Source organism: Rhinolophus ferrumequinum, chromosome X, assembly GCF_004115265.2.
Source record: "Rhinolophus ferrumequinum isolate MPI-CBG mRhiFer1 chromosome X, mRhiFer1_v1.p, whole genome shotgun sequence".
Lineage (NCBI taxonomy): Eukaryota > Metazoa > Chordata > Mammalia > Chiroptera > Rhinolophidae > Rhinolophus > Rhinolophus ferrumequinum.
Window position 1 is genome coordinate 20,161,642 of NC_046284.1, and position 14,425 is coordinate 20,176,066.

Below are 14,425 nucleotides of genomic sequence, written 5' to 3' on the forward strand. Positions count from 1 at the left end.
TGGGGACATTTCTATGTGTAGAAGTATTTCCAGCTAATATGTGAAGACGGGATGATGAAATTCTAATATCACCACTTTGTAATCCTCAATGGAAATCTATGCTTTAGATTACTAATAGCAATAGCTGCTAACATTACACAGGGGAGAATTGGTATAGCTATGTCTTTGAGTAGGTGATAGCGGGTAGGAATTTAGTGAAGAAGTGGAAGAGTTGCCTTTATATAGGAAACAAACATCTCTTCCATTGTAACAGATTTGGTTGTGGAAGCTTTTGGAAGTTCTTTTTATCTTCTGCTTGCTTCTATTTTCTCAAAAAAAAAAAATAGGAAACTAGATCACCCACTGAAAGTGAAAATGGGGAAAGAGTTTTGATGAGAGAGAAGTAAATGTGACATAGTCTTCAATGGGAGTTAGAGAGTGAATATCTAGGGAAATAGTTTGGTTGCTAGGCAACTCCAAAGGACCTACTTGTGGTTAGTGGTCATGAATTTAAAGTGAGACCAGATATCGTGGTTTTGAATTTCATTTCAGCTACATTTCAGCTGCAGGTGCAGAGCAGGGAGAGAGGTGAATTTAACCAGGTTTGGGGTTTTTCCCAAGTAAATATGAAGATGTAAGGCAATGAGTTGAAGTGCATGCAAGGGAGTGATGACAATGATTGAGTATGGAATGTAAACTCAGTAAGGAGGGGAGAGAAGATATCAAAGAGGTGAGGGACAGTGACATAGCAGTAGGATCAAAGGATGGGAAGTCTCATGGGGTCAAAAGACAGTTGAGTCAATATGGGAGTGACCTGGACAGGTAGGAGACTACCATCTCCTAGCCTTGCAATGAGACATTGAATGTTTTCGTAGAAAAAATGATAATGACCAGGTCTAAGGTATGATCATGGAATTGAGTGGCTGAGGTGGGCCTGGGGGAGGACAAGACCACTGGAGAAAAGGAGGTTAAGGAACTGAAAGGCTAAGGGTGGAAGGCTCTTCTCATGGACACTGAGGTGGCCTGGTGGTATTAGTAGAAGAGGTTGTGGCTGTGGTGGCAGCCCCAGCACATGTCGTTGTCATTGCTGTGATTGGGAGGAAGGAGACAAGGGTAGTTCTGTAGAGTTCAAATATCTCCCTCCTCTTTCCGAGAACTCTTCTCTGGCCATCCTAGTGAAAAGAGCCTCTCTCATTCCCTGTTTCCTCCCCTTCCTGTCACTGTGCATCCCATTACTCTATTTTGTTTTCTTTAATCCATTCATCACTATCTGAAAATATCATACTTAATTTGTTATCTTCTTCCTTCTTGTCGGCCTCTTCCACCAGAATGCAAACCCTATGAATTTGTCTTTTCCAGTGCTTTATTCACAGGGCCCAGTCAGTGCATTTAATAATAGGCAGTTAGAAAATGATTTAAAAAAAGAAAAAGAACAAATGAGTTTTATCATGAGTATGCTGCCTCCACAGCATACAGGAGGACCCTTTATGGAGCCTTTGGAAAGTTGGGTGAACAGAATGCATGTAGGAAAGGGGGAACCTGTGTCAACCAGGGATGAGAGGCTTTGTAAAGAGGATTTCATGAAGTGTGCAGAATCCAGTTATGAGTCTTCAATTTCTTTAAAGTCTGGTCACTTTTTTTTTCCTTTGGGAAAGTGTTGGGTGTTCCATTTATTTTTATTTCCTAAGATTTTAATTAAAATGCTCTATAAAGAAATACACCACACAGAGATATTTAAAAAATACAAAAGGATTACAGGCAGACAATGGATGAGAATTCTGTTTAAAAGAGACACACAATAGGGAACAAAACTAAACAGTTTTTATATACTATTTATACATTAATTATAAGCCATAGTACTAAAAGATTTCGGAACATTGGCAAGAAAAGCTGAAAAATTTTTGGTCTTCCTTACATTCTCTTGAAATTCTGATAGGCATTCAAGATGGGGAGCGCTATCTGACACTTCATAGTCCCTTGCTTCATTTAGGTGTAGGCAAAACATAAATGGGCTATCAGGATGCTTAGGGTCAACATTAGTGAATATAAACTGCAATTTATCACCATAAACTTTTCGAATTTCTAGTCCAAGTCGATCTTTATACACGTCTACAGATTTTTGGAGCCTTTTCAACCTCTCTTCACTAGCTTTTTTAGCAGTATTTATAGTTTCCTTCTTTCTAGCATATTCTTCCTTAAGATCCTGGACATTTGCAGTCAGTACTTCCATTTCCTGCTTTTTGCTTTTTACTTCAACAATCAACTTTAACAGGTTATCTTTCTTTTCTTGAATGAGCTTATTCTGCCTGCAGATCTGATTTTGATATTCCAGAAGTATCTGAATCATTCGTTCTTCTTCCTTTAATTTCACAGATAGTTTTTCTGCAAATGCTTTATTGATGTCCTTGTAGGTATCTCTTAGTCCCACCATCTGACAGGAGATGTCACTGACATTGCCTTTGAATTTATTCCAAAATTCATTTATGCTTTTATCTAACAATGCAAGTTCATCCTCTACCAATTTGTAAGACAATGCTTCGCCAGGAGGCCTGAGCCCCGCTGCCTTCCCAACACAAACATGAGCTGATGCCGCTTAACCGCCCACCTCCCTCAGCCGCACCAACTTTGGGTGTTCCATTTTTAACAAATATAGAAATTCATCCAAGTGACTTCCCCTGCACAGCCCATTGAGGATTCACTCTTAGTCCCCATGCAGTGGAAGAGTAGCAAAATCTTAGGCTCCCCTCCAACCTGCAAAATGTTGCCTTTTCTCCGTTGGCTCTATCTTCACCTTTTCACAGCTCATTCTTTTCTCCCCAACAAAAATGTATGTTCCATGGAACAGAGAACTTGTCTGGTTTTGCCCCCACATTGTAACATGGCACCTAGGTCAAAGCTTGGCATATGGTAAGATGAATGTTGGATGAATATATGCTAGATGAATTGAATGAATGAATGAACGAATCAATCAATCAAATGCAACCCTCAGAGGAGAGCATCAGTCCTCAAGTAAAAGTGGTAAACTAAGTGAGGAGTCTGTGAAGCCTCAACTGGGGACTGAGGTGGGTCATCAGTGGTTCCCTAAGAGCTGTGGCCTACATTTTCCCAGTATGAATTGCCTCTGGCACTCATGAAAGGAGGACAATGGGGAAGCTTCTTGTTTTTCAAATTTCCAAATGGGGCAGACCATTGAAAGAAAAATGGAAAGAAGAAAAAATAGTCCCCCCATGGCCAGCTGAAGGGAGGGGCTGGCAGATGGGTGCTAGAGACCAGTTAATTGGTAACAGGTAAGGCCTGGGACACAGATGTCAGATGAACACGCATGAAAACCATCATACAGTTGGCAAGTGATGAGACCCAGGGAATGATTGAGCTGCTCGGATGTCTAATGGCCTTTTGGAACAGTGTCAGCTTTTCTGGAGGACAGTGAAGTGGAATATTGGCTAACAGTCCCTGCATCCCATCGCTACCCTGCCTCTAAATGTCTTCAACCTTCCAACCTCCCCACTCCCCGCTCCCGTCCCCCACCCCCCATCCCCATACCACTAACAGGAAGAACGGAAAGCTGCCATTGCACCTCCAGAAGCTCTGCCCACAAGAACGTGTCCAACTTACTAAATCAAGCTCTTCACTCCTGTGAATACTAAGAAGTGAATCTCAATGGAGCTCTTACCAACATAGCTTCTCCCTTGTTCAGCATCAAAACCAAGGTTCTGAGCTTTCCAACAAACATTTCTGAAGCCACCCCCTTCCTTTTTTTAAAACTGCAAACTAAAGAGCTCTCTTGCAAAGAGCCCCTCCTCCACCTCTTGCTTTGGTGGAAAGCCATGCCAGTTTGGACATCTCCCAAGGACCAGACTTCCTATGCCAGACTGTTTATGAACAAAGTACAAGTTCCTTCACATGCTGCCTGATTGATGGAAGTCCTGTGGGATTCGACCCTTAGAGGATTCCCACCGAAGGCCACTTGATTATTAAGTACTACCAGAACAGACACTAAGCTCAAAATATAAAACCAAATGCCCCAAAGTCCCATTTACTTGCTATTTCACATATTGTTGTAGACAATTCAGAGCATTATGTGCCTTCTGGTCCAAGAAACCCTGTGTGGCGCTGCCCAAACAATAGAAGACATAATTCCTACCCTTGAAAGGGTCCAGCGGGGCCAGCTCACCATATGTGTGAAGGGCATACTTGTTAATGAAGAAACGTGTAGTACAGACACATATGTTGTGCCCAGCATTCTGTCTCTGCACCACCTCTGGTGAGTGGTCTGAGGCTCTCAGCTTTCCTTGGGGACCCATGACATAAAAGACCTGGCTCCAGAACACCAGGACCAGGACACACCCCTCACCCAGGGCTCTAGATAACAGCTCCACTTTAAATCCTGATTCCTGGAGCAAGAAAATCTCAGAAAAGCAAAAGCACCTCCCAACCAAAGCTACCTCCCAAATTAACTGAGGGTCAATTGGAAAGTAGTGCCCCAGCCCCCAGATCTGCAGTGGGGTGCCGATCCGGGAGCACTAGCAATGAACGTACACTTGTGGCTCCAGTCCTAATCCCCCTTAGTAATCCACTTGATCATACTCCATCATGCATGCACATTTACTTCAACGGGAAATACAAATACAAACATGGATCTTAGTAACTGCCCCCAGAGGCCTACATCTCAGACTCCGGCAGAGCAGAAATCAGTGAAGGCACTGTGAGCTCATGAAATGTAGACATTCTGTGTGGGAGCCAGTGGCTCTTGGGGGAAAAAAATGACCAAAAAAAAGCAATTTGCTTAACTGGTTATCTTTTTGCTTCAGGGCTGACCACACAATATCCCCACTGCAGAATGAGTTTAAGGAAAATGAGAAAGCAACAATGTGGACAAATAAGTAGGCATTTAATGGTTTTCAGAAACCGCCAAACTCCAGACCCCCCGTACCACAGCAGTCCAAGCACACAGCAGTCCCTGAGACAAGAGTGACTGCCAAATGTCGACATGCCCACTGTTTCCATGCTCTCCCAACAACCTTGGGCCCACCCACAGCATACCATATCCCAGCTCCTAGGGGACTCTTTCCCATGCAGACTTGGCTGTGAGAAAAGGAACTGAGCAAAGGATTCCCTCATCCCTTAGCCACTGTTTTTAGCCAAATGGGTACAATGCAGCAAGCCACAGCAAAACCCACTGCCAGCAGCTCTAAAGAGATGGGGAAATGCAAGACAGGTGGTAAAGGCATCTGGAGTATGGAAACAGTCCCTGAATAGGGAGGAGAGAGACACATGCCGAGTGTTTCATTTTGTGAGAAATCAAATGGCCTAAATGCTGAAAACACCCACCAACATCCCAAAAGGTATTTCCAAAATAGAACCTTGACTTCCAATTCCTTGGGTCAGGCGAACCCCTTTTATTTGAAGAAATCATGTGTGGAGTACCTTTTTAGGGAACTGCCTTCAGAACCTGCAGCCAACTCCTTGGGATAGCCTGAGTGCTAGATTGAAATTTAAAAAAAATTGTCCAGCACTGGATCCATGGCCACTAGGCAGATGTTCCGACAAGGCTGCACTACTTTGGGTCCAAAAAGAAGGGGAACGGGATTTTCTCAGGTGTCACATAACTTGGCTCTGAACAGCAGCCCCCGAAACGTCCAGTATACTGGCAGCGGCATTAGCATAGGTGTGCAATCTCCCAAGGGAACTTCTTGGAAGGGCAACACATTTAATAAATGTAAAAGTTCTGATGTCATTTAATAAATATGAGAGCTCTGATATGCTTGTTAAAATCCAATCTCTGCTTTTTGTTGTGCCATGTGTTTGGGGAGGAGGGGTTGCCACTAAATTCACATGCTCTCTTTCTGGAGGGAGGGGTGAAGACTTCAGTGCCAGGCTTGGCAAACTTTTTCTGTAAGGGCCAGATATTAGATATTTTCAGCTTCATGGGCCATATGGACTCTGTCACACTGGCTCAACCCTGCCTTCTCAGTGCAAAAGCAGCCATAGACAATATGCAAACCAATGAGCATGGCTGTGTGCCAATAAAACTTTATTTGTAAAAACCGCTCAGACCGGATTCACTCTGTTCCCAGGATTCAGTCCACAGGCCATAGTTTGTGACCCCTGCTCTCTGCACAGCGAACACTCATTTGCAGTCTTCTTGTTCACCATCTTCAAACTTGCTGAAAGGTAAAGAAACAAGCAGAGCTCCCTAGGTTCCCATAATAACTTCTCTTCAACCATTCTCAGTTTAATCCCATGATGTCATTCTGAAATGCAGTGGGTCATTGACAGGGTCACATTACTCAGAGAAAAACAGGATGTTTGACACCTAAAATATTCAGAACAAGCCCAGAACTCATCTGTGCAAAAAAAAAAAAAAATGCTCTTACATAACAGGGAGCAAGGAACAAGGGAAAGCAGCAGTGGGTGGCTGAGTGGAGATAGCCACTCCCAGAGAAGGCTCACTGGGCCGCTCAGATGGCAGACCTGCTGCCCTGGAGAGCACATCTCTGCTTGCAGCTGTCACTCCAGTGGACAGATGACTTCATTTCAGCTCCGCGCAAATAAAGGGATAATAATCTCTCACTTGGGAGAAATACCATATGGTAGGTGCTTTGAAAAGTTGTAAGAAAAGTATAAAGTACTTAAAGGGAAAAAGCTACTTCCAAAAGCATGAAATTTCTCTAGAAAAGGATCAGGCAGTTTCTTTGAAATAGTATAGCTTCCTAGAAAATTGAGTCTACACCCATGGGATTAGGTAACAAGAGGGGCATTATCAAGGCAAATCAACGGCCAGATCTGTTTCTTGTGTTTACATACCTTTAGTGCAGCTCGAATCCGCAACACTTATTCACAAAGCCCTCCTGTGACCTGCCGCTGCTGAAATCCCAACCTTAATGCCCACCACTCCCATCTTGTACTCCAGGCTCAAAAATACATAACATAGCGACTTCAAATTCCCCAACGGCTCAGGGGCATGTGGCTTCATGCCTCTGGGCCTTTGCTCATAGATGTTCCTTGTTCTAGAAGGTCCTTCTAACCCTTCAAAGTTTAATCTCCTTTGGCTGTTCCCTGGCTCTCCCAAATGTGTTCAGCGCCCTTTTCTGTGCTATTTTACGATCTTTTACGTATTCTGTTGTACTTACACTCTGTGAGTCATCTCTTTGATTATATGACTGATTTCTTCCACTAGAGTGTGGGCTCCTTGCTGTCTGATTCCTCTCTGGATCCCCAGAGCCTAGACAGTGCTGGGATTGTGGGAGGAGCCCCACAAACATTTGTGGATTTGGATATCCAACAGTGAATGGGGGCACCTTCCTTGCCCAAGGGTTGTCTTTTGAACCAGAGCTGTATTTTCCAGGGCTGGCCTAGTTAGGGCTCCAGGTTAAAGTCCTTAGAACACAATCATCTGTGGTCTTGGATTCCTTAGCGGGGGCTCCTGTCAACTGAGTCACTGTCACAGCTCCTTCATTAAGTTTCTTAACTAAACTCTTACATACCAAGACTTCCAGTTCAATCACTGAAAGTCTCCCAGCCAGCTCTTTCTTATCCTTCAGGTCTCATCTTCAATGTCTCCTCTTCTGAGAGGCTTCCCCTGACTCCCCAGTCTCGGGTAGGTCGCCCCATCACTCTGCCTTGACACATTGTTCTTTTGCTTTATACCACTCCTCACAGTCTGTCACGATTTGTAATATTTCTTTACTCGTCAATTGTCTGTCGCTCCCACTAGAGGGTTAGCTCCATGAGGACAGGACTATCTATCTATCTTGTTCACTGTTGTAGCCCTGGCTTAGCACAGGGCGTGGCACTTAGTGGCATTAATAAATCTCTGTTGAATAAATGAATGCTGGGGGGTCTGAGTAACATAACACACCTGAAATGCCTCCCACAGAACCCGTTACCTAAATGTTTTCTTTATCAACATCTCCTCAAACACACTAATCCAGGAAACAACTAGGATAATGAAGCTACATTTCCCCCACTCCAGAACTTACAAAACTGCTTCCCTCCATCTACAGACGAATGTAAAGGGATGAATGCCAAAGCGAAGGCAATCGTCCTCTTTCGTGTACAAATAAGATGTGTGCAAAAATTGGTAGCATTCATGTTTCCTTCAAGTGCGGCAGAAGCTAAATTCCCCACAGCTTGAGCAAATGGAAAGACCAGAAATGTTCACACATAACCTTAAAAGTGGATGTGACCATACTGCAGAGGGAGACAAGCCCGGGTTAGGAGATTATGCCCATATAAGGCCCTGCAGGCAGCTCCCAGTGGAGCCTGAGATAATTTGGCACCTCTCAGCAAAGACCAACACGATTGCTTTCAGGACTTTGTTCACAAATAACCCCGGATCTGCTGTCTACATTTTCATCTAAACATGAGGAAAACCTAATACCACCCTAAACATCTCAGACCTCAAAGACTCTTGAAAGAAATGCTGAAAATAACTGAAAGGCGCCATCATAGGAATGCTCCCTCGGATACCCTGAAGATCTCCCTGAATTGCCGAGGAAGTGGCTGGGATAGGAGGTCAGGGCTCTAGAAACCACCTGAGTTCAGAGATGCTTCCTTTCCTGCCAGTGAGCTACATGGCCAGAGAGTCACCAAATTCCTGCTGCAAAGAGCTACATAATATTTTCGAGTTTGCAGGCCATGAGACCTCTGTCACAACTCCTCAACTCTGCTGCTACAGCGGAAAAGCCTTAGACCATATGTAAATGAGTGGGTGTGGCTTCGTCTCAATAAAACTTTATTGATGTACACTGACAGACATTTGAGTCTCTTCTAATTTTCACATCATGAAATATTCTTCTTTAGGTTTCCCCCACCATTTAAAAATGTAAAAGCCATTCTTAGCTCTCAGGCAGTATAACAGCAGGCAGTGGGCCAGATTCGGACGCACAAAGAACACAGCCTCAGGCCTTTGGACTCACTTGGATGTTTCAAGCTTGCTCTTGCCACTTTTTGGCTAGGTGATCTTCAGCAAATCAGTAAAATATCTGAGCCTCAGTTTCCCCATCTGTACAGCCTTGCCCGTCAGCTCTGGAATAAGCATTCAAAAAGATAAGACGCAGAAAGCACTCAGCATAGCCCTGGCACACGTAGTCAGCACTCAATAAATGTTAGCTCCACTTATCTGAAATTCCCTTTGATCAGAGCTGGGATTCTCCCTTCTGGTAACTCTGGTGCCTACCACAGTGTCTCGCCTACAGTAGACACTCATGAATTGTTTGTCGAATGAATGAAACCCCACTGAAATACAGCAACTGACGCCTTCACTCACTGGCTGCCTAGGTTGTCAAGTTTCAGCCTGCTTCACTTCCAGACTTTTAGTTTTGGCTCAGTGTCCTGGGTGGGTCGTCACTGGGGACAAATGGTTGGGGCTGCAATGTCAAGAGGTGCATGTGGTAAGTGCTCAATAATTACTTGACAAATGAATGGATGAATGAATGAATGAACACCAATTGCCTAAGCCAAGCCCTGTGGTTTCTGAAGTCCAAGAAAAGAGATCTCCCTCTCCCCCTATTCCTAGGGCTCAGGATGTCGCAGGGGGTTGTTAGGATGAGGGGGACCCCTCTAAAAGTCTGCTTGGGGAGGCAGAAGGTCATTGGACAGCACTATCTGTTTGTCTTTTTCAGCTGGTCCCACAGGGGACTGCCCACCACATGCCTCCCTAGGAGACGCAGCACTCACACAAACAAACTGTAGGGGGCTTTTTCGAGCCAAATCGCTTTTCGTCATCCAGAGGGCCACCGCTCCAGCTGCTAAGGTAAAAGAGGGGTTAGCCAGTGAGTCAGGCCCGAGTGTTCCATGGGGGGAAGCCATTTATTTTTATATAAACAGCATATGGTGTTCATCTACCCCTCACAAGGAGGCTGTGGGGATTCCTGGCACGTGGGTAATTTTAAGTTTCAAAGTTTCTCCTGGGTCCTGGGGAAAAAAGCTGCAGAAAACACGGAAAGGGAAATCATTTCGAGCCCTACGCAGCAGTCTCTAAACCACGAAGAACATCAGGAGCAAAGCAGGGGCTCCATCAAAGTCCTCCCTGGGGAAAGGCCCTGACCTTGCTGATACGGTGTTGGTTTCCCCACCCAGAGAAACAGCCCGGGGATCAATGAGTGCACTGTGCTCCGCAGCCGCCTGCCGGGAAAGCCTCGGCCTTGGGCAGCAGCGAGAAGGGGCCTGTGGGCTACGTGATCACTGACAAGACCCATAAAGGCTTCCAGCTTTCCTCCAGAGGAAGGCTTGACTTGGCTCCGACTACAAATACTGTCAACCACATCATAGCTGTTTCACAAAAGCGCTCAGAAAATGGAAAATGTTAAGGGCATTTGTGGGAACCGAGAAGGAGCCAAACACAAGCATGGCATCATTTTCCCCACCACCCAAGGAGCTACCTTCCCAAGTCTTGAAGAGGCAGAAAGGGAAGTCAGAGGGCCTCATGCCTATTGAGCAGGTCTCTGTAAGCTCCAGGGAGGCCTGTGGGAGTCTATATCCCAGAGCTGCCTTTGACCCTTTGAACCCATGGCATCAGCTATTTCTTATGATTAATAACAGTGATAGTATCCATAACAGCTACCATTGTTCGGGTGTTCACTCTAGCCCAGGGACTGTATTAAGTAGCTATGTGTCCTTGGACATTGACTAAACCTCTCTGAGCCTCCATTTCTTGCTTACCTATAAAAGAGCAATAATAATAGTGCTTAGCTCCGAGGGTTCTTGTGAGAATTCCACCAGGCAATGCATGTGAAGGGCTTAACCCTGTCCCTGGCCCATGTTAGGTACTCAAGAATTGGCAACTAGTATTATTCCATGTGAAAAATATCAAATGATTAGGACCAAAGAGAAAAACGAGAAGAGTCTTAACTCTGTTTGACTTCTGCCTTCCCTCACTCTCACTCTTCTCACCTCACCTTGGTTCTGAAACACGGACCGTTGCAATTCTCTCCCAACCCCAAGAAGCACAGAAGGGGCAAGAGGTGACCTGGCCTTCAAGAAGCACAAACCAATCACCCATGGGTCTGTGTGCCCAGCAACAGCAACTCTGAGCAGGTTGCCTCTTTCTTCCTTGCTGCCAGGTCCATTTTCTGTGTTTCACGTCTCCTTGACAATACAACTTTGGCCTGGCTCTGCAGGGCAATGCACGAGGCATGCCATAGCAATGTGACAAGTAATTCGTTGACTCTCTTGCCAGGCTGTGTAGCTGTGAGTCAGAAATGCCAAGGCATTTTAAAGCAACATCCACCCCTTCTGTGGTAGCCACCAAAAATAATGCCCCCAAAGAGATTTTATTCCTTTCTTTTTCTGAAGGTAAAGTAGAAGGGAAGAAAAAAAAATGAGTGGCAGCAACCAGTCCAGTGGAGGGTAGGTCTCATCTTGTTGTGTACATTTATTCCTTCATTACAGTTCTTTAAGTATCTGCTCTTTGCTGAGCAATGTGCCACAGGCATGGGGGGAAATGAGACAAATAGGACAAGGCAGGCTTTGCCTGAGGGGCACACCATCTAGTGGGGAAGATGGACGGAGGAGACGGATAGTTCTAATGTGGTGTGGAAACTTCTCTGTGGGAGAGGAGCACAGGGTGCTGTCAGGGCCCCAGAGGAATGAGAGTGTGTTGTTTTTGTCTGAGAAAAAGCCAGCAGCAACAACAAATAATAGGCTTTGATGAAAACAAGTGGAACTCAGAAACCCAGGAAACCAATGCAGACCGCCCAGAGCCTCAGAAGCAGCTTTTGAGTTGCTTCGTCTGGGTCACTGTGACTCTGCTTCTATTTCTTGTCCATCCCTGAGCCTACTGATTAGGCTCTTGCTTCCAACTCTCAAGACAGAGTTAATCTGTAAGAAAATGCTCACAATATTATGTTGCAAAATATAAAATGAAAACACACAATCCTGTATACAGTAAGATTCCAATTTTGTACATTTTTTTCCTGTACGTGGGAGTGCACATGAATATACAGTAAAATGACTGGAAGGAAATCCACCAAAACATCAACAATGGTTATCTTTGGGAAGCATTTTTACATCTTCTTGTTTTTCAGTTATTTTAATTTTTCTACACTGAATGCATATTAATCTTTATTATCTGAAAAATAATTTTAATTTTACAAGTGAAGAGTCTGCAAAAGGCTACGTGTTATATGATTATGTTTATATGACATTCTGGGAAAGGCAAAACTACAAGGACAGAAAACAGGTCAGTGGTTGCCAGGAGCCTGGAAGGGGTCAGGGGAGGGGGCTATAAAGGGACACGGGGAGTTTTTGGAGTGATGGAAATGTTCTGTATCCTGATTGTGGTGATAGTTACATGACTGTATGTTTTCCAAAACTCACAGAACTGTACACTCAAAAGGATTTTACTCCGTATAAATCGTACCTCGATAAATCAGAGTTGTTTTTTGTTTTTAAGTTAGAATCTGGATTATTTCTCCAGTTCTATTACCTCTGGAGAATCTGATGGACCTAGGAAGATAATGAAAATTTTGGAGCATGTGATCTCCAAACAAAGATTAAAGAAACAGATAAAGGAAATTTTGTATTCCTGTCAGTCTCTCCAAGTTTGGCCTCAGATGGCTGGGGCTTGAGTTTTGTTTTTTGTTCTTTGCTCCTTTTTGTTCAGTCACTTGAGACCAGGATTTATGTGAAACACATCATTTTTCTTGTTATTTAATGCGGTGACTTTAGTATGAATTCAAGTATATGATTTATAACTGAAGTGATATCTTTATGAAACATTTACATCTGTGACAATACCTAATAAAACTTTTTATTGGAAACATTGCTTGGATGATTAGAACAGACTGTCAAAATAATCCCCTTTGGACCAGACACATCACAAATTGATCATTTATCTTGTTGCTCTTGCCAGTATCCTATCTCAATTCAATCTGATGGGGAATCAAGAAAAGGGCAAGCCAATGACATCATTTTCCTTCTGAAAATTAGGGTTTTCATTTACAGCAGGGGACACAACATAAAGACTATTTTAGAGTAGGAAACTGCATGAGCCAGAAGCTGGCAAGAAATTCAGATTATCTGTCAAAGGAAAGAGAGATACCTAGATGAAGACCTTCCTTCGTACATAGGGACTTGAAGACCTACTGTGTTTATGGCATAGGAACAGGTGCTACAATTCCTGTCCTGAATTACCAGGGTACACACTGATTTTCAAATTCAGTCATGTCATGAAAACGTTTGAGACTGTTTTGTGCTTTATTTAATATAAATTGGATCATTGTCTGTAAGTACTGATATTAGATGCTGTATACTTGACGTAGAAACTGAAGCTATCCTTTTGTTTCTTCCTTAGGTTAACAACAAGAGAAAGCGCTATAAGACGAGGTCGGACAATTAAATGAGCAAACTCATCCTAGAAAAATTGCTACATACCTCATTGCTGAATATCACTATGGTCACCTATGAAGTACTCCCCTTGGAAAGCTATGCACCGATGCCAGCACCTAGTCCACCCTTCAAAGCAATTTTGGAACTCTTTTTTTGGAATGGCCATCAGAGCTGTCATTGTATTACCCTTGAAGTCATCAAAATGTCTTCCTTTCAATATTTCCTTTCTCTTTGGGGAAAAAAGGACGTCATTGGGGGCCAGATTAGCTGAGTAGGGAGGGTGTTCCAATACAGTTATTTATTGACTGGCTAAAAACTCCCTCACAGACAGTGCCGTGTGAGCTGATGCATTATCATGATGCAAGAGCCATGAATTGTTGGTGAAAAGTTCAGGTCGTCTAACTTTTTCACACAGCCTTTTCAGCACTCCCAAATAGCAAACTTGGTTAGCTGTTTGTCCAGTTGGTACAAATTCATAATGAATAATCCCTCTGATATTAAAAAAGGTTAGCAACATCGTTGCAACCAGTTCATAAACTTAATTGTCAGACCTCGTATATCAGAGTTTTGGAAAGAAAGTGGGCAACTAGCTCAATACAGATAGAAGATCTGTTCCAGTTCCCTTTCAACTTACCTGTGAGTGCTTCTGTTTTTCCTTAGAAGTGGCTCCAAATGCATGGTGCAGAAACTGTGTGTACTGATGTTCCTGATTCAAATAAAATCAGTTGAGAAATTACAGAAAAATACCAAAAATGAGAAAATATTTAAGCGATTGATTCTGGGAAAGGGCATCATGAAAGGATGACATGGAGTTCTCTGCAGAAAAAAATGGCCATGTTAGTCTATTTTATTTACAAACTAAGAATTTTGAGCCTTAGACCCATGTAGCCAAAGGCCTACTGGATGTCTCCATGTGGCTATGCCACAGGGAACTCATGCTCAGTGTGTCCAAAGCTGAACTCCCTCGCTTTCCCTCTCCCCCTGATCTGCTCTTCCTCTTGGGTTCCACATCTTGGGAATGAAACCACCCCTCACCGGTCACTCAGTCCAGAAACCTAGAAGTGATCCGTCACCTCCCATCCAAGCAGTCAATGGGTCTCCCTTAAATCTGCTT

The 14,425-nt window shown here is 43.8% G+C and overlaps 1 protein-coding gene across 1 annotated transcript; it reads right to left on the minus strand.

The window, feature by feature from the left end:
- Positions 1 to 1,819: 1,819 nt before the first annotated feature.
- Positions 1,820 to 13,989, minus strand: LOC117033388 (kinetochore protein Spc25-like). The gene is made up of 4 exons (XM_033125550.1): positions 13,946 to 13,989; positions 10,031 to 10,254; positions 9,661 to 9,731; positions 1,820 to 2,542 (listed from the first exon to the last, which is right to left on the minus strand). Exons 1-4 carry the CDS (start codon positions 13,987 to 13,989, stop codon positions 1,820 to 1,822), a joined length of 1,062 nt encoding a protein of 353 aa, XP_032981441.1.
- Between the last annotated feature and the right edge of the window lie 436 nt (positions 13,990 to 14,425).

Coding starts and splice junctions, on each gene's coding strand:
- LOC117033388 (XM_033125550.1), bottom strand. CDS start 13,989: ATGCATTTGGAGCCACTTCTAAGGAAAAACAGAAGCACTCACAG. Junction 10,255..13,945: donor AAAAACAGAAGCACTCACAG/GTAAGTTGAAAG, acceptor TTTGTGAAACAG/CTATGATGTGGTTGACAGTA. Junction 2,543..9,660: donor GCCCCCTACAGTTTGTTTGT/GTGAGTGCTGCG, acceptor TGTGTTGGGAAG/GCAGCGGGGCTCAGGCCTCC.